Source organism: Dryobates pubescens, chromosome 33 (assembly GCF_014839835.1).
Source record: "Dryobates pubescens isolate bDryPub1 chromosome 33, bDryPub1.pri, whole genome shotgun sequence".
In the NCBI taxonomy this organism is placed as follows: domain Eukaryota; kingdom Metazoa; phylum Chordata; class Aves; order Piciformes; family Picidae; genus Dryobates; species Dryobates pubescens.
The window spans coordinates 8,321,057-8,345,097 of record NC_071644.1 but is presented as its reverse complement, the minus strand read 5'-3'; the positions used below and the strand labels follow the sequence as shown (position 1 = coordinate 8,345,097).

At 46.0% G+C, this 24,041-nt stretch overlaps 2 protein-coding genes across 3 annotated transcripts; one reads left to right on the top strand and one right to left on the bottom strand.

Moving 5' to 3' along the window:
- Window positions 1-8,929: 8,929 nt before the first annotated feature.
- PEX10 (peroxisomal biogenesis factor 10) lies at window positions 8,930-13,998 on the top strand. Its single transcript, XM_054175777.1, has 6 exons — window positions 8,930-9,065; window positions 9,356-9,436; window positions 9,846-10,249; window positions 10,992-11,167; window positions 11,461-11,596; window positions 13,584-13,998. The coding sequence occupies exons 1-6, from the start codon at window positions 8,954-8,956 to the stop codon at window positions 13,653-13,655; spliced, it is 981 nt and encodes a 326-aa protein (XP_054031752.1). The 5' UTR covers window positions 8,930-8,953; the 3' UTR covers window positions 13,656-13,998.
- Window positions 13,999-16,272: 2,274 nt separating this feature from the next.
- On the bottom strand, window positions 16,273-23,537 carry RER1 (retention in endoplasmic reticulum sorting receptor 1). Of its 2 annotated transcripts, none has more exons than XM_054175775.1 (7): window positions 23,477-23,537; window positions 20,362-20,447; window positions 19,576-19,680; window positions 18,824-18,923; window positions 18,293-18,371; window positions 18,060-18,195; window positions 16,273-17,261 (listed from the first exon to the last, which is right to left on the bottom strand). In XM_054175775.1, the coding sequence occupies exons 2-7, from the start codon at window positions 20,440-20,442 to the stop codon at window positions 17,172-17,174; spliced, it is 591 nt and encodes a 196-aa protein (XP_054031750.1). In that variant the 5' UTR covers window positions 20,443-20,447; window positions 23,477-23,537; the 3' UTR covers window positions 16,273-17,171. The 2 variants fall into 2 exon arrangements, with proteins under 2 accessions (XP_054031750.1, XP_054031751.1); XM_054175776.1 differs by lacking the exon at window positions 23,477-23,537 and adding an exon at window positions 23,007-23,025.
- Window positions 23,538-24,041: the final 504 nt, after the last annotated feature.

Genomic DNA, 24,041 nt, shown 5'->3' with positions numbered 1-24,041 from the left:
AAACAAAACCCACTCAACCCAGCCTAAATCCACACCCCAGAGGCCAGCTCTAAGTGGGCACTGCAACAATGGGTATCCCTCAGCTTAATCAGAGACTCCCTCCAATGCCAGCGGAGTTCATCCAAGTCTCTCCAGCACTTTCAGCCATCTAACAGAGCCTACCTTCAGCTCCACCCACAGCCAGCTACCTCTGTACAGCCCAGAGTGGTCACATCCTAGACACAGCAGATCAAGGAGAAGAGATTTCACTGAGTTCTTACAGCAACCCCAGCAGAAAGCACATTCCAGAGCCCTCTGGTTTTCACTTTCTCCTCAGCAGCTTCCAGGCACCTCTGTTGTTTCCCCAGGCTGCATTCCTTGCTATTTTTCCTTTTCTTTTTACTAAATAGAACACAAATTAGATATTTTCAGGTAAAGGCAGAGAAAACTGCCAGAAAAACACATTCCAGCATCTAAGGGCACTGGGAAATCTGGAATGACAAGCTAGAGGGGGGGGCATGCTGACATGGAGAAGAGGCAGGGAGGAGCTTCTTTTAAGTGATTTTCTAGTAACTAGTCCTGCAAGGAGAGCTCTGAAGAGGCATCCTCTTCTCAGCAGATTCCACACAAAAAGTGGTATTGCAAGTTTCTGCATAATGGCCTTTGGCAACCAGCACCTGGAGGGGATGGGAACTACACAAGTTTTGCATCACTTTCAATCTCTCCCAGGAATGTTAGCATGTAAAGCTCCTTTACCTTCCCATGTGATTTCCCTCTTTATTTCTGAGGCAACTCAGAGCTCCCTGGCAACTATTAAGATGTCAAAAGATTCTCCAGGAGCCATTCCCTAATTAAATGGAAACAAGTGAGGCTGTGATAAACAAAAAAGGCAGGGCCAGATGGGAACCAAGCAGACAAAAGCCAGCCTCTCAAGTTGCCTGCTGTATTTTTCACCCAAATGGATTAGAAACCTCTCTCAGCTAATGCTTTTGGGTCCATGGACATGGAACACTGCACCTCCACATTCACTTCAGTGTTGGGGTTTGGGGTTTTGGGTTGGTTTTTTTTAATTTAGCTCATATTTGCTTGAAATCCAGCTTCAGATGGATCAAAGGGTGAGCTAGGCTTGCAGGCTAGCTTTGAGCAGCCAGAGGCTTAGCAGCTAACTTCATACAGAGCTCTTCTCATCTGTGCACTTGACTGAAGTATGTTTGACTGTGGCCATTTTGCACCTGAGGAAATTGTTCTTGACATGCAGCCTGAAACATCACCTCCTCATCCACAGCCCCATCCTCTTCATTTCCTCAGCTCTCCAGTGAGCAGTGCAGAATTTTGGTTCAGTTCCTACTTGAAAGAATTTTTCAAGTGTGGGCTGCAGCCATCACTGTTCCATCACTGCCTCTTTCAGAGCCAAGGTCCTCAAAGCCCTGTGGCATTAGACCTGCTTGTTTTGACGTCTGCACTCAGAGTGTCTATCAGTGCTGCACAGACTGCCATGCCGACTGCCAGGCAGCACTGTACAGATAAACAATGGGGAAGGAAATCAGTCCTTTGCCTAAGCATGTGCAAAGGTCTGTCACAGCCTGCAGTTCTACAGGTACCTATCCAATGGCTTTCCTGGGTACTTATATGTGCTGAGGGCAAGTGCTCCACCCCCACAAAAGGGGGGCAGATTAAACAATGAATAAAAGGTTTGGAAATTCCCCACAAACTCAGTGTCTGTGTTCTGAGCAGCAGGGTGGAAGTCCAGAACTTCACAGTGACTCGCAGCAAACACTGGACTGAGATGTTCCACCAAGTGGTCACATTCAGAGGCCAGGGATGGAACAAGACTTGGATCATGTTGTAGAGACCTTTTCTTCACTATCATCTGATCTTGAATGCATGGTCTATAGCTGCCACCCATTTCACACAGGGCACTAAGAAAGTTTACAGTATGGCCAGACAGGAAGGTTTGCTGTCATTAGGGAGGCTGGCAGTACCAACAGGAGCTGAGGCTAGCTCACAAATAAGCCAGAGCAGTGGAAGCAAGTGAAAGACAATTCAGGCATAACACTGGAGAATCTATTTCAGTAGTAAGAGAAGATTAATTTAAGTCTGTCATGGGAAGCTGAGGGTCATTTTAGAGCTAACAAACACAGAACTGCATGACAAATGCACTGCACTAAATGCAGGTGACCCTTACTGACTGAGATGCTGTCTTCACACACACACAAAAATCTCTTCAGCCTCATCCTATTAGCCAGGCTTATTTATATATCCTAGATATCAAGCTTATTTGAACTGTCATTTTCTCAGCTCTGGACCAATTTACAGGACTAACAAGAACAAATTGGAAAGGTTGGACCAGATGATCCTTGAGGTCCCTTCCAAGCTGGTATTCTGTGATTCTAGGGAATTTCAGGGAAATTCACAAGTAAGTTGGCCTCTTTGAACCCTATTTAGGAAGTGAATGGTCTGTACAAGCTATTTTAAAGGCAAAGTAAGGTTGAGGTGTTCTATAACTGTGCATACAGAACTCCAGAGCCATCACACACTCCACAGCTTCTATTCCTAACCAAGAGTAAAGATTCCTTACAGAAAAATGTCAGCCTTTTACCTCTACAGCCTTGTGTGATAGGTCAATGTCATCAAGCTCTCACACTGGGAAGAGCTTTCTGCAGCACCATTCACTTAGATACTCTCAGAGAAGTTAGTGTAAGCACGGAGTAGCTTTTAATTCAGCATAGACAACACAAATGATGAATGCTACATGAAAAAAATAATCCAACTAAAAGCCTTTTCAGCTAAGGTAAAATAAGCTTGGCCAGAACCAGAAAGTTATCATCACTTTTGTAAAGCCAGAACAAAACCCAACCAACAGCAAGGAATGACCTTGCAGTGGTCTCTAGGGCATGAATTGAATGGATTCTACACAAATTTACAGGCAAGACTGAAGAGTCGTTTACTTACCAATGACAAGGCAGGAGTTAAACAGTCCACATACCTGTGGCCCTAGAAGACTTCTGCTTCTGTAAGATGAGAACCTCCAAGGCTTGCAAGGACAACCAGGGGAAAAGTTACCTCTCCAAGTCTAATGTAAGGATTAGACTAACAAAAACTACTCAGGTTAAAGGTTCTCCTGGCTATAGACTACCTTAGGCAGGTGATCAGAATGATTGATTCTTTGGGCTGGGAAGGATCAAAATGCATCACATGATAGGAGCTGATCTTCCCAACAGAGTCATGAAACACAAGAATCAGCAACTCTTTGGCATTTCAAGATTCAGTGGTACAGGCTGATATATACAAACACAGGACAGGAGCAGATCTGGTAAAATATTTTGCTTATTAAATACAAAAGCCTGCTGTCTGCCATGGCAAATGGATCTGTGGCTGGTTGTGGTCTCTATGATCAACCCTCAGTGCCCAGAGGGAGACAAGGAGCCCATGCACTGAAGAGCTCAGGGACAAGTGAGCATTTATTCACACACTCTGGATTCACTGCAGAGCAGTAGCTATGGCACCAGGCAACCTTGCCCACATTTAGATAGCCAACACACTTCAGCAGCAGTCACTGACCTTCCCTCATCACCTCTGGCCTTCATTTGGACTAAACAGTTCTTCACACCTCATCTTACTAGGCAAAAGAGAATTCTCCTCAGCTGAAGTTCCATACACCCCCACACCTCCTCCCTGCTGCCAGTAAGAGCAGAAAAACCTCTCTTAACAGACTACACTTTGAATACTTGGACAATGAAGAAATCATTTGAGCTAGATTCTGAAGATGGCACCAATTTCCTTTCCCACACTCAGCACACAGAGCAGTGAATCTTATTCAACTGCTGTTTTGCTGTCTGTTGGTTTTGGTTTGGCTATATTTTCTGTCTACCATGAACCCAAACACAACTCTAGAAATCACCACCCTCGGGAACTGGGCTGTGTTTAAACTCTGGAGCCCAAGGCATTTGAAGCCTACACAGCACAAGTAATTTGCCCATCCTTATTTTGCCATAGCTCTGCCATCATAACCCACACTTTTATGCCAGGGAAAGAACTGAAAATTCCTTCTCAACAGCCCAAAACAATCATGAAAACAAAGAAAAGAGAAAAAGGGTTCCTGAACGTTTTCATGAATGAAAGCTTGACCAAAATAAACCAAACATTAGGCATCATGCTCTCTCCATGCTCTTCCTTGAGAAGGGGGGGGGGGGGGAAGGCAAAAAAAGGAAAAGGCAGAAGTAGCAGTAGCAACCTCTGTTGCCCTGATGGAGCTTTGTCATATTCCTGCAGCAGGATAGTACCACATTCGCTGCTAACTTCTAAGAGTGAGCAAAAAGTGTTCAAAGTCAAAATGATTCCTGGAAAAGAAAGTAGCAAATTAGAATAAACCAAAAGGCAAAACAGAACCCTACACACCTTTGTTTCTTCTCTCTGGGCAGTGCAGACAAACTGTCCCAGCTTCTGGTGCATCGGAACCTTCATCAGTGTGACACACACAAAACCATAAAGGCGGCGAGGGAACTGCAAAGGCTGAGAGGAGGCTCCTCCCCGCCTTTTACATGTTAAGGGCTCTCAGCTCACTGATCACAAAGCAGCTCTTACAGTCCTTATTCAAACAGTTCAGCTCCAGGGTAACAAGTTCAAAGTGGGAGGAGGCAGGAGGAATCGGAGGGTGGTAACAATCCCGAACAGACTTCTCGTTCCTTTTCCATCTGCAGAACCTGTTCTTCAGGTTGGAAACTGAAACATCTGCCTGCTATCCCGTCTGAAAGCCGTGCTCCAAACCTCCTCTATCCCAACAGGGCTGCAGAGGCAAAACCATATTTAATACCGCAGAGACGAGCGGCATGTGGGAGGAAAAGTTAATCATTACTGTGCCCAGAGTTTGTTTTGCATTTTGGACTTCCTTCTGTTATGGTCAGTGAAGCAATTCACCCCCTTATCAGGTCTGTTATAAGGAAGAGTGGGGAAGCATGCAATGGGAATAAAGTCTGTGCAGACATTTGTCTTGCAAAAGCCTCAGTAAAACACAGCAGCTACATTTGACAAGAAATGGCTTTTTTCCTGCCGTTGCCACTATCAATCAGAACACAAAGCAGATTTTTCTTGCAGTGCAACCCGAAGCTGCATGGGCAAGGAGACAGGACACTGGATTGAAAGTGCTTCCAAGTCACTGGTTGCTCCATGTCCTATCACTTCTTGGTGTCCCAATTCGCCCTATCTGCCAAGAGGAGACAATGGCATTGATTTAGGATGTGGTTTAGTGCCATAAAAGAAGCATGGGCACATCATCACTGCTACACACACACACCAGTGCAGCTTCTCGTGTGAAAGACTGCAGCTGCCTAAACAGTTCACCAGGCTGGAAACTGAGACATAGAGAAGGTAACCACAATAATCAGTTACAAGGCATGAGAGGTACAAACAAAGTCCTGTCCTGCTCTCACCTGCAATTTTCAGTGCAAGCAAGCAGCTAACAAAACCAGAGGTCAGTTCTCCTCAGTGACACCACATGCAAGCTGCCTCCCCAGAATGACATGATGTCAGTTCCTCAGTTCAAAACCAACCAACCAAACAGGTACTTGGAATTATTATTTTTTCTAGATTTGGACAACAAGAGGAGAATCTATGTGTAAAGTCACACTCCACAGAACCCCCAACAAACCATCCTGACTTTGAGAATACAACAAACTCCATTTAATTTGCCAAATGAAAAATGGTGGCACACAGAGAAATTAAACAGAGGGCTTAATGTTTGTGGGAACAGAGCCTTGGCAGCCCAGAACCCTAGGTGATAAGGAGCAGTTAATGTGTGAATTCAGAAGCATTAGTAAATAATTAATGAGCTGACCCCATAAAACTTTGATGCACAGAACAGACAATGCACACAGAACTGAAGCACTTACCACGGGGCACTGCAAACTGCCTACAGTTTGTTATTAAGGTCAGTTTGGGTTTCCTGTCACAAAAAGTAGGAACAAACCCCACAAGAGTTTATTGCTTCATTCTTCTCACAGCTTTTGGATAAACTTTGTACTGTTAAAAACAACTAACTCCATTAAAGAGGATGATTTACCCCACACTCCCCCAAAGCAGCAGCAGCCGTTTAAGGAATCAAAATCTGACCTTTAGAAGCCTACACTTTTCTTCAGCTTCATAAATGGCTGCCAACCTAACAATGAAGTGCTCAGCAGCTAACAGTTCATCTTTGCAAAATGAAAAGCCCCTAAAACCTAAACTCTCTACCTCCTTTTTGGTTTACTTGTCATAGAAAACAAGAAACTGGTTACCTGCTTCAAGAAAATGGCAACAAGCATTTCCCCTGCACAGGTAGCAAACTTGGCTCTGGTGCTGAGCACCCCTGAAAAATGATACCCAGCACTCTAATCAACTTCTTTAACAGCTGCCCACAATCATCACATGCTATCCTCACCTGAGTTAGTAACTCCAGCCAAATAGCACCACTTGCTCTCCACTCCACCTACATGTATGTTCCAATGCCTCAGGTGCAGCCAATTTAAGAGATCTTGGTTGCTGAAGGCCATCACAGGACGTGAGCAGCCCAGATGGCAGCTGTGTGTTGGGATATATCCAAAGCAGGGAGAGCAGCAGGACAGGGAGGGGATCCTGCCCCTCTGCACTGTTTTGTTTGGGTTTCTTTTACAAGGGCTTGTCGTGATAGGACAAGAGGGAATAGATTTAAGCTTGAGGAAGGCAGATTAGGAAGAAATTCTTGACAGCAAGGGTGGAGAGACACTGGAAGAGGATGCCCAGGGAGGCTGTGGATGCCTCCTCCCTGGAGATGCTCAAGGCCAGGTTGGATAAGGCTTTGAGCAACCTGGTCCAATGGAAGGTGTTCCTGCCCATGGCAGGGGTGTTGGAACTGGATGATCTCCAAGGTGTCTTCCAACCTAAGCCACTCCACGAATCTATGAATGACACAAGACCAAGGAGATGCTGCCCATCACAGTCAGGGGAAAGATAAACTGTGGTTAGGAGGCACTTGTTGCACTGCCTGTGCAATGCTGAAATAACAACAAACATTTCTGTGGTGAGAAAGTTACCAGGGCCTCTGATACTAATCAGTCTTCCCATGAGTGAATTGAAACTCTGAACAAAAGTGATTCAAAAATTGGTGAATTTGGTTTAGTTTTCCATTTCCTTTTTAAAAAGATATAATTTAGCCTAGCAGCTTCAAGTTTCTTAGCTGGGGACATACTAGATCACTGTGATACCTCAAGCCCTAAGTGGGAAGTGCAGGCTAGCTGTGAAAGTTTCCTCTTCCCTATCCCATTTCTCACGGAGCGTTTCCTTAGGCAGGTGCTCCCTCTGCTGCTTCACTGAAGAAAACGTTTGAGCATTTTTCCGTGGTTGCATTAGTTTTATAGCTACAGAGAGAACCATTTGCCATTTAATTTGCTGCACACCCTTCCATACACTAGCAAACAAAAACTTCAGGTGCACCTGGGGCAAGGAGGATAGAGGAGAGGAATGTGTTAACTGTAAGATTCATCACAGTTTTATTCATCCTTCACAACTTTTGGTGCAGTTGAAGGAGAACTTGGATGTCACAAACTGGGTGGCTAATAAAAAGCTACTGAAAACTAAAAGGACTACTGATACCAAATTTACTTGGGTGTGTTTGTGTGTAGGTTGCATTTCCTTCTGTTTCTCTGCACTGAGGGGAAAAATAAACAGCAACAACTCCATGTTCCAACTGCTTCACATCATTACTGCAATATTAGTTGGCAAACTCTTCTGGAAAACGCCTATTTTGATCCAGGTGAAAGCAGATCTGGCAGAATTTTTTAGCTTCCCCTTCACATAAGCAGGTTACAAACCTGAATTTATAGCTTCATGACTTAAAAATCTGTTAAGATACAGACTTTGACAAAACCAAAGGTGTCCCCAGGACTGGGATTTGGGCTGTCTCCACCAAGACACCTATAAGCCATGTGACAAGGAGTCACTAGACCAGAGCTAAATAAACTACCAACTAGACAACACCAAGAGCCATTTTATCAGCAGCACAGTTCACTGAGGTCTTCACACTTAGGTTCACTCATCTCTCCCTCTCCAAATCTCACCTTTTACCAGGGGATCAACCACAAAGGGAGGCTGTCCAGCTGACATGCTGCCACAGATGGATACTCGGGGGCAAACAGCTCCAGCCTGGATCCTTCAGAGAATGGTGGTGGTTGGAAGGGACCTCTGAAGGTCATCCAGTCAAACATCCCTGCTAGAGCCGGAGCACCTGGTGTAAATCACCCAGCAATACACCCAGGTCGTGTTTGAAATTCTACAGAGGAGACTCCACAGCCTCTCCGGGCAGCCTGGTTTAGTGCTCTGCCACCCTCGAACTGAAGATTGTTTTCCCTCATTTTTAGGTGCAACCTGCTGTGTTCGTTTGTGTCCTTTGCCCCTTGTCCTGCCACCGGACACCACTGAGAAAACCGCCTCCATCCTCCTCACGCTCGCCCTTCAGATATTTGTAAGGACTCAGGAGATCCCTGCTCAGCCTCCTTTCCTTCTTGCGCCTGCACAGCAGATGCAGGAGCTGACAGGAGGCACCCCTCAGCCTTCCCGCCGGGGCGCGGGGAGGGGTGACAGGAGGCACCCCTCAGCCTTCCCGCCGGGGCGCGCGGAGGGCTGACGCGGGGCACCCCTCAGCCTTCCCGCCGGGGCGCGCGGAGGGCTGACGCGGGGCACCCCTCAGCCTTCCCGCCGGGGCGCGCGGAGGGCTGACGCGGGGCACCCCTCAGCCTTCCCGCCGGGGCGCGGGGAGGGCTGACGCGGGGCACCCCTCAGCCTTCCCGCCGGGGCGCGGGGAGGGCTGACGCGGGGCACCCCTCAGCCTTCCCGCCGGGGCGCGCGCCCAGCACAGCAGCCCGAGCGCCGCATCAGCCTCCCGCCTTCCGCCGTGATGACGTCACGCACGCGCGCCGCCGTCATCCCCCCGCGCCGCGGGAGCTGCGGTTTCCCTCTGCGCGCCATGGCGCTGGAGGCCGCGGGGCCGGCGCGGCTGGTGCGCTGCGGGCAGAAAGATGACCTGTACCGCAGCGGGCTGCGGAGCGCCGCCGGCTCCGCGCTGCACGGCCTCGCGGGTAACGAATCCCAAAGCGGGGTTCGAGGGGCTAGGAACGCTAGGCTCGGTACTGCGGGCGGGCGGGACGGCGGGGTCGCGGTGAGCTACCTGAAGTGCGGCGGTAGCAGCGGGCCCGCCGGCCCCCTGCTGCCTCACGGCTCTCGGGTGGGGTGAGGGAGGTGGAGCGAGCTGTCGCGGGAGTGCTCACCCAGAGCTGGGGTATCTGGAAGAGATTGCCGGAGAAGGGCTTGGATCTGCGTTGAACTTCACATCAGTCACTGCAATGCTTCAATGATCCCTGTCCTGTAGGTGCCAAGAAGTGGCTGGAATGGAGGAAAGAGATTGAACTGCTTTCTGACGTTGCCTACTTCGTCCTCACCACGTTGTCAGGTAATTTCCATTCAGCATTGCTCCTAACAGCATGAGAAACGAGCTGTCCTGTGGCAGGTCCTGTTTGTTGGTGACCACCAACTGGAATAAGGTTGCTTAACAGTGATTTTCTTTCATGTATGAAGCAACTAAATTGTGTGAATTTTGAGTTCAAATAGTACCAGTTCTTTCAAAAGTGAGAGGTCTGTTTTAAAAGGGAGTGCATGAAACTATAAAGAACTCTCCCAGCTTCAAGCCTAAACCCATTGCAGATAGCAATGCTGCAGATGCTGAAGCAAACATCTCATTCAACAGAAAAAAATTGCACCTATGTCTGAAACTCCAAAACCTGCTGTGTTCTGACCAGAGCAGTTCTCACCACTGCTCAACCACACAGAGACTGACACTTTACCCTGTGGTTTTCTGTTAGGCTATCAGACCCTGGGTGAAGAGTATGTCAACATTGTTCAAGTTGACTCGACCAAGAAACGAGTTCCTTCTTTTCCTCGCCGGGCACTCTTCATTGCTCTTCACACTGTGGTACCCTATTGCTTAGAAAAGGGACTGCTGCATCTGGAGCAGGAGCTGCAGGCAGAAGCTGAGTCCAGCACCTTGCAGCGCACCCCAGCACGTGGATTTTCCACTAGGATCTTAATCCGAAACTGGATACAGAAAGAAGTTGGGGTGCTGACAGAAGAGCAGAAGAAGAGAGTCCTCCAGGTCGTGCATGTCCTTAAGCAATGCATCCCCTTGCTTCACCGGCTGCACCTGGCAGTGTTCTACATGAGTGGCACTTTCTATCACCTCTCCAAAAGACTTGCAGGAATCTCCTATGTAAGTTGATGTCTTTTGCTTGAAGGTGGTGTCCACTGCAGTATTTTGGCCTCTTTTTGGATGCCACATGTGTGAAATTTGGCTGCAGCTGACTCTAATAGGGGCAGAGCAGACTAGGTGAGAGGGAGAGGTTTAACACTGTGCAGAAAGGTTCTGAGTCCCTGCAGTCAAAAGGTCAAAGCTAAGAAGTGTGACTGCACTGCAAGCAGTTAACAGCCTTTGTAACTTCACCATCTAGCCTGGTCTGCTTTCTACACATACCCAGGAAGGGAGAAGTAGCTTAAGAAATCCATGGGAAATAGTTTGATACAGTTTTGAACAAAAGTCAGTAGAGGTTTAGATACGATGTCTAGATGAAGAGCTCCATTTCACATGGTCCTTTCAGTAGCTTTCCAAAAGACATCACCCCCAGGCCCAGAAATGTGTAAAGACACGAGACACCTCAGCAATTCCCAGCATCCATGTGGCAAAGAGGTGCCTGACTGCTTGCTCAGAGCTACAAAACAAACCCAAACAGATTGATGCAGCAGGGCTGATGGGCAGACAGCTCAGGACAGCTGATCCCTGCACAAACAGCAGTTAAGTGTAGCCTGACTGAATGAGGACACCTCCTGAGAGACAGGAAGTTGGTAAATCCCAGAAGCATGCTGATCTTTGGACAGAAGCAAGAGTTTACAGAGGGGGGAGAGGAGGCACAGTTTCATGGACCTGCAGTAACAAAGCATCTCTCTGCATTCTGTAGCTGCGTTTTGGAGGACTGCAAGGAGAAGATCAGAGCATTCGATCGAGTTACAGGTTCCTGGGAACAATTTCACTCTGCCATCTTCTTCTAACCCTTGGGGTCCAGCTGTACAGCTTCAAACAGAAGCAGAGAGCAAGGCAGGACTGGAAGCTGCACCGCAACCTAGCTCATCAGAAGTATGATTTTTACTTACTAGGGAAGAGGTGGAAGCAGGGGTGGGAAGTGTGACAGCTTCCACGAGCAGGGAGAACACCGCAGTGATGCTTTGACTTAAGGTAGAACCTGGTCTAATGCAACATGAGATGCATTCCTCACTGTTACAAGCACCTCTCAGATGTCATACCTTGATTTTGTGTCCTTGAGCCCTTCCCAAGAAGGGTTAATACTTGAAGATGGGGCTCACTTTATGGCTGTGGTTATCAAGTATTTCTCCCAAGCATGCTAAACAAAATTCATCTCTGTTAATTAGAACTATGACCAAGGAAAAGGCCACTGGGCACCACTCCCACTGCACTTTGTGTCTGGAGCAGCGGAGACACACGACAGCCACGCCTTGTGGTCACCTGTTCTGCTGGGAATGCATCACTGAGTGGTGTAACACCAGAGTAAGTACTGAAGGACACAGCCTGGAAGGGGTAAACATGATGAAATTTCTACCTGAAAATACCTGTCAGCCTAGGTGTTGAAATAAACCCCCTTCATGCACTAAGACACCCCCCATCCCCACACCATAGTTAACCAGGACCTGTAGATTTTATTAAATGAATATGCATTACATGGGTGAGGTAAAGAAGGTGAGCAGTGTTCTGTCCCAGCTACTGGAGTGCAATTGGAGTACTGGGGAGGTCAGACATAGAGGTACTTCCTTTACCTACAGACCCAGGCTGTAATTCTGACTGCAAAGAAACAACAGAAAGGGTGAAATGTTCTGAAGCTTTCTTCAACTGATTTCCAGTATAAAGGAATAAGTGAGTTACAACTAAACTGAGCTGGGTTTTGTGCATGGCATTTTAAACCTGGCTTTTGCTCTGGACTTGTGAAACACAGTAGAGTTTCATGCATGAAGGATTTTATAGACACTGGAGTAAGACATTGTCCATTTATTGTTCTCTGAAGAGTTGAAAACTGCTTGCCAGAAAAAAGGCCTCCAGTGTCACTAGCAAAGAGACCCTTTGCTACAGAGGCCATCTCTGTGCTACAAAACTGATGTATTGCTGCAGCTGGTTTAGAAAGACTTACATTTTCCTACAGAGACACTAGTTTGGCTGTGGTGGAACAGAATTGGGCAAATACAACTCAGAGAATTTGCCTAAGATCTAAAATCCATCATGACACTAAAATTGGTCTAGCTAAAGGCCTGTCTGTTAGTGCACCAAGGTTATACCTCTGCAAGCTGTTAAGTTCTGCACCATTTGCAGACACCATCTGGAATGCAGCTTGCAATGAGCTCCTGCCTGCCTGACACAAATTAGGAAACACCAAGAATCATTTCAGATTTGCTTATGAAGATCAAGATACTGTTCATCAGTCTTGCCCAAATGCTGCCACAAGCTCTCCTAGAAACTTTGATCTAGCTGCAGGGAAAGAGAGATCATCTACTGAGCTACTCAGATGTGTTTTCCCAGGTTGTGAAAGTAGGTGTTGGACAATCAGATCTATTTAATCCCTTGTTTGTCTAACAAACCCTCCAGCATTTTCCCAGCTGATCAGCTCTTTGGTTCTGCAGAGAAATGTAATGGAGGCAGCAAATGCTACCAAGCTTCAGCTGGATGTGTAGGTCCAGCACACAGTGATCCACAACGAGGAGGTGGTGGGACTCCCTTCAGAGACCACATTAGGGCATTTTCTGCATTGATGTCAACTCTAAAGGTGTCTCAGATGTATATAGCTGGAAGTAGACAGGACTGAAAATGCCTTACAGAGAGATTTCAGAGCTGGAAACGTCCATTCACTGTAACTGCACCTTTGCCCTAACGGCTTCCTGACAATTTACTACTCGGTGTTCAATGTCCATGGTACAAGATATTTTGTTTCAGATACAGAGACTTAATCTTGGTTTTTCTTAACACTGACAACAACTGTTACTATTTCAGTAGCTTAGTCTTTTGACACCTGCTGACTTCATTATTCTACTCCAGGATTCACCAAGCAAAGATAGAAAAAATGAAAAGAGCTCCAGTTTAGTTCTCTAAGAGCATCTGACAACCCATAGTCTGTGTCTTTAAAACACTCTCTCTGGTACACATAAATAAATGTTTCCTCCTATTTGTTCTCTTTTTTTGATTCCACTTGTTAGCAAAATGAAGCAGCAGTATTGCCACCTAGATTAAAAACCAGCCAAACACACCCCAAAAGAACTGTTGTTAAGCATCCACCCAGTTTTCAAGCACCCTTTTATCACCTCAAGTTACTCTTTCATTTGGGCTAGTTCCCAGTGCTTTACCTGGTTAAGCTTGCACCACAAACTGGGCAGAAAATGAAAGGGGAACTGATTATTTCCTGGAATTAGCTAAACAGTTATATTTGGGGTTTTTTTTAACCTTTTAAATGCCGCAATTCAGTACATCTGACTAATCTCTTCTCTTTTTGTAGACAGAATGTCCACTCTGCAGAGAGAAGTTTCATCCTCAGAAACTGATCTACCTACGTCATTACCAACTGTGAAAGGAAAATGTTCCACGAAAAGGGCCTCAGCTCTCAGAGCCTTTATGAAATTGTCATTCAGCCTGAGACAGTCCAAGAAAAAGACTTTATTCTAAACCTGGTGCCTGCCTGGGCAGGGTGGCACTTCCATTCCTGGTTTACAGAATAAACCTGTTTCTGCCTCTAACCTTTCTCCCAATGTGATTCTTGACCATATTACAAATGCCTCTCTGAACAGTGCTAACTGCAAATGGAGTAGTTTTCTTCCCTTTGAACAGTGAACAACACAAATCAGACTCTCATTCTCTAAATGAAAATGTGGAGAGCAAGTCTTCCAATTTTTCATAGCATGCTTAAGGCCTTAGTAAATCTGTGCCCTAAGGTCCTCTCTCCTGTAACATAAAGAGTCCATGGTGTAGGGGAGGAGGACAGAAGGTGCTCACAAATCTTTAGTTCAGCTGCAGTGGGAGTTCTGGTGACAAGTGTGATCATGTACCATGCTATTTCCATAACAAGGTTCACACTAAAGCATGTCTCCTTGAGTGACAAACTGCATTTCCCTTAGATCAACAGAACAAATGGAAACTCAGAGTAATGCAGACTGCTTGGCACACCAAGCAGTTCACATTCAGCTTCCAAACTCAGAGCTTCTCTGCTGTTAGATACCAAGACTTCTCATCAAGTACTCTAAGACACTTAGACTAGAGCAGTGCAGCAAGTGGTGTTTCAAAAAAGCCCAAGGATGTACACCAATAGAAACCAAGCTCAGTGATAAAACATTAGCTTTACAACACAGCTAAAGTTCTGTGTGGTGTTTCCTGCAGTCTGGGGAAGAAGTTTACTTCAGGCATAAGACCCCCTCTGCTCTTCATGGCAAGAAGGGCCATCTCAGCTAAGCCACTATTTTAAAGGAGGAGGGGTTCAACAGCATCTTCTCACCCCTAGGTTATTACAAGTTCAGTTAGACAAGTATTCAGAGCAGGAGGGAAAAAGGTTGTTAGATGTTAATGTATCTTCTCATTCTTGCAGGACAGAAAATGTACAAGATGAATTTATTTGTATTCTTCAAATACAGAGGGGGAGAAGAAGCCAGAGGATCCACTCTGGATCCCAAGTTACAGTTTCTGTAAGTCTTTCACAAATGGCACTGAACATGGACTCAAAGTGGCAGTGGGAGGTGTGCTGCTGTAAGAGCACTTCTTTTGAGATGGTTATTTGTGCTGCAGAGATCCTGGTAGCTGGTTAACAGTTCAGTCTCCAAGTGTTACCATATAAACCCCAATAGAATCAGTTTAACTTTTCATCTGTCTACAAATGGAATAAAAAATAGTTGCTGGTAACTGTGAACACTTCACCATTACTGTACAGAAGTGATTTTCAGAGCTGCAACAACATCCCTTTTACACACCAGAACACTTTCAGGCATCCCTCACCTACTGAAAACAGTCAAGGCAACAGTGGAGGAAAAACAGTCCATGTCATGAAGCAAAACATGACCTTAGGAAACCACTGTGACCTCCTCACTAAGGAAACAGTAAGAAAAGCATTTAGGAGCACATAAAATCAAGAGGGAGCAGTGGATGACTGGGAAGTAGCTGTGAAGTTGGCAAGCCAAGTCTTTCATGCATTCCATAAGGGTAATTTATTTTTAGCACTTTTAAGTGATAAAAATTGAGCAAACTTGAACAAAATACCATCAAACTTGTTTGGCCAGTGCATGCTGAGAATCAGCTAGGGCACTACATGTGGTCCCAACACCATCTACAATCCATATCTGAGAACTGTTAATACCACTGAATGCAAAGCATCTATGCCTACAGATGAGCAGCAGGCATTAACCTCAGACTGCCACTGAAGTTCAAAATGAAGTGGAGGTAAAAGTGTCTCATTTGCAGTGGATGTCATTAGCACTCTCATGTTTAGTAGGAGTCATCCCACTTGCAATTTTAATAAACATCTTTTTTCTTTTTCCCCTCAATTTGCCCATGTTGTTCAGAAACTCCAGCAACCCTGAAGAGTTTCTCCAGGTCAGGGCTCTCAGACTTTTAGCCAACAAACTGCAAGCACCCAGGAGTGGTATTTTCATAAAGCCCTTCCTGGACACCACGTTCCCAGCACTGTCAATCTGGACATGACTAGTTTCCACACTGCTAAGAAAACAAACACATGCAAACAAGCAAAAACCAACAGGTCAGTGTGAGCTAAAACTACCTCTCTTTCTCCCAGGATTACTGCAGGCTGAATTGCAGAGCTCCATCATGACTCCATTTGACAGAACCAGACGAATGGGTTCTTACACGCATTTTCCAGTTAGGTGTCTGCTGAAGCTGTCACTGCTCTCCATCCAGAATCTTCAAGAGCTACTCTCTTCCTACTTCCTGCAAGCAAATGCTCCCTGAAGAGTTGAAAAAAGGCATTGCATGAAGGTAAATTGAGGGTGAGCATTCCTGAAAAGGAGCCATCAATACTGTTAGAGAGATGTGTGTGTATAAAGAGAGAGAACAAGTAAAGGGGGACACTGTCTTTTAATAAATTTTGGAATTAAAAAGTCACTTAATAAAACTGCAGTTTTATCACATGAAAAAGTTTACATGCAGGTCATTTGCCTTTGCTTTTGCTGTTTGGTCTTTCTTTTGTTTTTTTCTTCCCCATAGAAAATGAAAAAGCTATGTTAAATCCCACACCACTTGTCTGCTATGGCCAGTTCGGCTATGTTCTGAAAGGGCTGCATCGAGTCAGCTTAAATTAACCAAGAAACACTTAAGTATCAAAGAAACTCCAACTAATAACAATTAAAATATATATTTTTGTAATTCCAGGTCCTCCAAGGAATTGTGATAGAGTCTGAACCAAGTTTTGAGTCATCATGAAAGAGCCCAATTTAGCATCTGCTAGGAGTCGTGATGGTGAAACTGGCATTGAAACCCAACACAAATGAGTTACTTCAGAGGCTCTGAGTATTGTTCCCCTACTGCAAACCCCATAATTTAGTAGAGTTCTTATTCCTACCTATATTTGTTTGGTTATAACTCAGCAATACCATGCATTTAGGAAACTGGCTTAAGTTCTGCATCTATTTGGCTCTACTGAATTTTTCTATGGAACCAGCACACGGCCATGAAGCAGAAAACAGCATCACGTGTGCCACCTGACATCTTTCCTCCACACATGTGCACAGCACTTCAGGGTGATACTGAGCAGGAGAAAATGTAAAAATATCCAAACTCCAAGCCATTCATCTCTCCAGTGCAATGGTTATTGAAAGGAAAACATTATCCCAAATCCATGGGACTAGCCAAAGTTTCTCCAACTTCTTACAAAAGATAATGGGCTCAATGCAATGTGGTTAGAATGCCAGTTCCTTCAAGAAACTGATATTGCAGGTAAAAATAGCAAGATCCTCTTAAAATGAAAATTCAACTGCCTTGTCACCACTCCATTAATTATTTTTTTATGAAGAAAAAAGGCATTGTTACAATGGCTCAAAATCGTTCCTTTAGTTAGAAGTAGAATTGGTCGACAGGTTGATTGCATCTTCTAGCTAGCAAAGGTCTTCCCCACGTCTTCTTTCCCTTTGTATTTCCTCTTGCCGTGTGTGAAGGGTATATATCTGTACTTGATCATGTGCTGGAAAAGGAAAAGATCCATTTTTTAGGTAAGAAACTTAATATTTGGGAAAATGTTTTAAAATACACATTGTAAATTACAAAGTCCTCCAGAGAGTTCTTCAGCCAAATCTTGTGAAGGCCAAGTGCAAGGTCCTGCACCTGGGTTGGGGCAATCCTAAGCACAAATCCAGGTTGGGTGAGGAGTGGCTCAAGAGCAGTATGGAGGAGAAGGACTTGGGTTGTACAAACTCCCCATGAGCCAGCAATGGTTTCTGGCAGCCCAGAAGGCAGCTGTGTGCTGGGCTGTATCAAAAGCAGTGAGAGCAGCAGGACAGGGCAAGGATTCTGCCCCTCTGCTATGCTCTGCTAAGACACCACGTGGAGCACTGCATCCAGTTCTGGTGCCCCCAGCATTAGAAGGACACAGAACTGCTGGAGTGCGTCCAGAGGAGGCCATAAAGCTATCAGGGCCTGGAGAACCTCCCCTACAGCAACAGGCTGAGACAGTCAGGGCTGTTCAGCCCAGAGGAGGCTCCAGGGAGACTTTAGAGTGACCTGCCAGTACCTGAAGGGGACTGGAGACTAGGAAGAAATTCTTTCTAGTGAGGGTGGTGAGACACTGGAACAGGTTGCCCAGGGAGGTTGTGGATGCCCCCTCCCTGGAGATGTTCAAGGCCTTGATGAGGCCTTGAGCAACCTGCACTAGTGGGAGGTGTCCCTGCCCATGGCAGCAGGGCCGGAACTAGATCATTAAGGTCTCTTCCAACCTAGACCATTCTGTGAATCACAAATGCCATCAGCTATTCTTGGAAGTTACCTTGATTTGCCTCTTCATAGTGATACAAAAGAGCATAATGAAGTACATCACAAGGATGGGCCAAAACACAGGAACGTTGAAAGCCTCGAAGAATGTACATGCCATAGCAACCAGGATTCCTTTAGTGGCAGAGTGCCTTAAAAACAAGATGAACCATTAATCCTTCAAGCCCAGCTACCACTAATTGGATGCAGCTTTTCAAACAGAGAGCATGGGCAGACAGATCCACTCACCAGAATTTAAACTCTGGGAGCCTTCTAATGAAAGGCCGAAATTCTTCATTTTGCCTTGTAGGTAAGGAAGGGCCATCATCTGGGAAAAAACCAACAGGAAAATCAAACCAAAGCACTGATTTCCCAGGCCATTTGGAGTCCAGATTTTTGTACTTTCAATCTTAAAAAATACCTAAACAAAAATCCACAACACAAAACCCCTTTGACTCTTACACATAGATTCCAGTTCCAGTGGCTGTTTTGCTCTAACTTAACACTGGTTTCCCCAAAGAAAAGAGCTAACAGAAATGAGTGCTGGGTCACTGAAACTCTCCCCAGAGTATCTCAAGTCACATAAGCCTTCTATTAAAATGACCAGAATATGGAATAAGCTCAAGTCCTAGACAACTAGGCAAGTTTTACAGTAATTCCTGGCATCAAGTTCTGCAAGCCTGAAAACTCAAAGCCACTCTAAAACTGCACATCTTTACCCTACAGTATCAAACTACAAAGAGCTGGAAGTTTGATCACAATAGGAAGTACTCCTCATACCTGAATCTTCCATTAAAGAGGGGTCTACCTTTGGCGACAAGAAAGCTATGAAGAGATTTAGGTGGTAGATTCCCAAGGCATATGTCACAATGTACCAACCCTGCAGCAGGGAGGGGGAAAAAAAAGAGTCAAAATTAAAGTCTTCCTGAAAGCCATTTTCAGATACTGAGTTTTCAACACCATTAAACCACCTGGGTTTTTGCTTCCTTGAGAGGAGTTTGTTTACATCTTCATGCTACATTTTCAGGACTTGCTGGAAAAAAAACAAGTTACATTTTCACTGTACACAAGCATTTTGACTCTATGAAACCACCTTTATCCAGCTACTTCTTTGCATGCTGACAGCTAACACAGTTAACAGTTTGTATTTGAAGCTACCCAGGTACTGACTAAACTTCCTGCAATCCAAACCAGCAAGGTTAAAAGGAATTAAAATCCATTAGCTGCCTTTTATTTAAGCTTCATGTTGCTTTGTAAGGCAGACTACTGTGGACTGACTATTTTAATCATAACAAGCCTTGGAACAGGAGAGCAGTGGAAGCATTGCAGTGTTCTCACTGCTCTCCTGTTTCAAGGCTTGTTTGGATTTTAACAAGTAGGCTTACAGTACCGATGGATTTAATACGAAAGCTTTTCTCGGGCACCCAGGCTCTGCATTCAGGATGTAGACACAAAAGCAGTGAACAGCATAAAACCCCAACACTCCTAACAGCAATGACATCTAAGAGCAGCAGTAAAGCCAGTCTCCTTACCTGCAGTAAATAAACTCTAATCATGTAGATAAAACTCAGCCCCAAAGTTACAATCCATCGCACCGCCGTGTACGGGGTAGATTTGTCTAACCAGGACTGGTAGATCTGGGAGGAAACATAAAGTGTACATCTGTAAAATACATGATGCACAGGGATGGGAGTTTATTACACAGCAGCATTAGAAACAGCAAGCATTTGTGGTGTGTATTTTGGGACAGCAGCACGGTGCACCTGAATTCTGTACTACAAACACACTGCATGACACACTAGCGTGCTTGCCTGACACACTAATGTGCTTGCCTGACACACTAGCGTGCTTGCCTGACACACTAGCGTGCTTGCCTGACACACTAATGTGCTTGCATGACACACTAATGTGCTTGCATGACACAGTAATGTGCTTGCCAGCCTTTGCAAAGCTCTCTGCTTTCACAAAGGCCAAAAAATTAATCATTTCCTCATGCTTAGAGCCTCATAAAGCAATTCAAATTTTCACTATTTTATCAGATTCTGTGCTTCTGAAGATGAATCTGAGAGGAAATCTGAAGTCACTCTTCAGTCTTGCCAATAAAACCACCCATTTTCCCTGTGCAGTGCCACACAGGCAGGCACTGGATGGTCTGTTAAGCTATGCATGATAATATCTATCCATTTGGGCAAAAGCTTGCCTCTGAAGCTTTTTACAGATTTTAATACTTCAAGAACTGATCCCCAAAGTGCTGAGTTTAAGAAGCTGCACTGAGATCTGTTTCTAAGGGAGTCAGAAAAACCCTGGAGGAAACTAACCTGTCCAAGTCTGGAGAAAAATCTATAGACCACAGAAGGCTTTCCATGCACAGACTCACCAATACTGTCCCCTTCTGACATGGTTGCTGTGGAAACAAAACATGACATAAAGGGAATGTTTAAAACAAATTCTAAGCTCAGTGAAGCTTCAGAGCATGTTCCCTTTACCTGAAGCAGCATTTACACAGGGAACTCTTTTGGGCTACCCTGCTCAAAACCAATTATTTCATGAAGCATTCTTTAAAGAGGGGACCTTCATTCCAAAAGAAATGAGCTCCCAAAAGGAACCATCCAGAAAGCAAAGAACAGAGTATTTTATGGAGGCAAGGCAGGGTCCAATCCACTGGGGGGGATCAAAGCCCAACCAGAGATGCAGGAATGAGCTTTGTTAGACATCTTCACCTTGGCAAGGCAGGAACTGAGTTACAACACCTAAGCATTGAGCTATGAACTGCAGCACCACCCTCCTGTCACCTCAATTTCCAAAGACAAAGAACAAAACCAAAATGAACATTCTTCTGGAAGCTGCTTAGGATTCTTAACTACTGACAACACTTAAGAAGTTTCAGTTCAGGACTGCACACAAGGGGTCACAAACAAAAAACCTCTGCCATAAATATCTAGCCCAGCTCTGCCCACTGCTAGAATTATTCACCGTTTACCCACAGGAAGAACTCAGCAGTCAGAGGGAAGTGCTATGCAAATCTGCCCAGCAAAAGGGTCAGGATTCTGAACTCAGGTGAAAAAACATTAACCAAGGGAACCGTTTTTCAGTACATGTTTCTAAAACCAGCTTAAGATCTTTATTTTTCTTTTCACCTAATCTCAAGTAAGTTTCACAGCTCACTTCCAGGCCATAAAACAAACAGAATAAAAGAGATCCTAAACAGAAACATTTCTGCCACATCACCAAGAGCAATTCCTGACATTACTTCCTGGAGTGCTCATTTGTGGGTGGGACTTCATACCTCAGACAGTGGGAGTACTCTCAGCCCCCTATTAGTACCTCAGATGGTAACAGAGATATGAAATATCACTACAGCTGAAAAATGTAAGTGAACTTAGATGCTGCAATGAAAGTGTTTGAGACCAAGGACAGTCTGGGGAGACACAAAACCTTGAAGCTGTCTGTCTTTGCTGTAAACATCTGAGAATTACATCCTATGGAATAATTAGTAAGTAAAAAATAAGGAGTCCTGTTACACTTCAGCAGGGGATTCCTTATGAGGCTTCCAGAGCTGCAGCTCACTTTCATTCAAGCTATAGCTAAAAAATCAAACAGAAACTCCTACAATATAATACAGACTGTTTGACTTCTGACAAAAGGAAGCAATTATTATTCTCCCCATCCACTGCACTGCAGAAGGAAGAAGTAACTCAGCATTATTAGCTGAGCACAATTTTGTGCTTTATTTGACATTTTTGGGGGGAATGTCCTGAGGTTTAAAGCTGTAAGAAAAAGATACTGAACCCACTGATCAGACAGCAGCTCCCTACAGATCACAAAAACTCTCAATGTTACAGATACAGCCACAGCAAATGTGGGCTGTAAGCAGATCTAACATCACAACCTTGTAAATGTAAATCCATGGGGATCAAGAGATTTATGAGGTTACTGATGGAGCAGGCATTGGGGTTGGTGTAAAGAATCACATCAGATGTGATTAATGTTTATTATATACAGACCAAGAAACACAACAGCTAACACTGTTTCACTGAAAGGAAACCTCTCACTGCTCACTTTAAGGAGCATGGACTCAAGTGCATGACATGACACTGCTTAGAATTCAAGTTACTATTTCTTATCACATTGAAACTGAAAGAACATCCACCATTAGACAGCTACCAGTGGCAGCACTCTTTGACATTGTTTTGAAGGTAGTTAAAAACACAAGTCAGATCTCACTGGTTTAAGGGAATAATTAAGTCTAAACAGTAGCAATCCCTCTTTAATAACCTAGAATAAGACTTTATTGTTCAGCATAAGGAGATATGACAACCCTCCAGCCACCTCTGTGAAGCAAATAATCCAAAAGAGAGTCAAAGATTAGTGTAACACACTACTGGATAGTTTACTGCTAGCAGAACACTGACTGCCACTAATACTAGACCACATTAAAATGCTTTTCTCTGCTGAGAAAGACCAAGGAGGTGAATGTACTGCCTTCAACAGTCATGTTTTTTACCACAGTCGTTATGGAAACATCATTAAAGCACCAATGCATCAATGAGTTCTTACAAATGACAGGACCTGGGGCAGTAAAGTCATTCAACTTCACACCTCACATCATCACTTACAGAGAGGCACAGGATTTTCAGACAACTCCCTGATCATAACATAGATTTTCCTTAAGATACCAAAGAAGCAGCTGCCTAACAACAAGGCATTGCTGCTCATACAGGTTCCTGTATCTCATAGAGGAAACGTCACACTAAAGTGATTTATTAATAACTGGGTGATTGGTCAACCAAAGGAAAATAACCCAATGGTTGCACAAACTGAGAGTTGATGCTAAAAAAGTCATTGCTTAATTCTAGCCACTACAGCAGCAGCCTAGTCTGTCAGAAACTCAAGGCTGGCTGACCAGCAGCCGCTGCCTGGCACCTGCACTCCCCAGTTACCCGGAAACGGGCACTCCACGTACCCTGAGCACTGCCTAAGCCAAAACGCTGTGGGACAGAAACAGAACTAGATCAGAGGGCACACAGCTAGCACTGTTACTGCACAGACACCAGGCCGAGAGGCCCTCGGGGCAGGGCCCGCTGTGGAGGGCGCAGGAACGGCACTAGGACAGCGCAAGTCTGGGCGAAATGGAAAACGAGCCCTCCGGCAGGCCCCGGGAGCCAGCCCAGCGCCCAGCAGCAGCAGCCCCGCCGTCCCCGCAGCCGTGATGCCCGCGGGAACGCCTAGGCCGCGGCAGTGGTCACCAAGCCGAGAGAAACCCCCGCGCTCCCGGAGGGGCGGCTCGCTCTAGGTACCCTCCCACTCGGGGCCTGTCACCGCCTCCGCCCGCCAGCCCGGAGGGACAAGCTTCGCTCCGCTCCGTTCCGCTCCCCTCCCACCCCTGGCTCCGGCCGAATCCCGGAGCGCCGACGCGGGGTAGCAGCTACTCACAGCCACCCAAGCCGGGTTCTTCCTTCCGCTCCCCCTCCCCCCCACCTCCACAAAACCGAATATGGCGTCACAGGCGGGGACACATCGGCTTCCGCTTCCGGGGCGAGAGGGTCACACCACCGGCGCTGCCCCGCGATTGGCACCGTTGGGTGGGGGGAGTGGGCGGGGGAGAGTTAGGGGGCGGGGCTGGACCAGGAAGGCGGGGCTGGACCAGGAAGGCGGGGCTGGACCAGGAAGGCGGGGCTGGACCAGGAAGGCGGGGCTGGACCAGGAAGGCGGGGCTGGACCAGGAAGGCGGGGCTGGACCAGGAAGGCGGGGCTGGACCAGGAAGGCGGGGCTGGACCAGGAAGGCGGGGCGTTGCGCCTTGTAGGTGGGGCTGCGGGGGCGCCACGCGGAACGTACGTAGGTCTCGAGGGCAGCGCGCGTAGGTCGCGAGGGCAGCGCGGTTCAGCTGCGGCTCGAGCTGCCGCCTGTGAGCTCGAAGAGATTCTGCGTAGGCAGCAGCCTGTGGCGGGGGCTGAGGCTGTCTCTGTTTCTGCGCCCATCGTCTCCTCCTTGCTTCA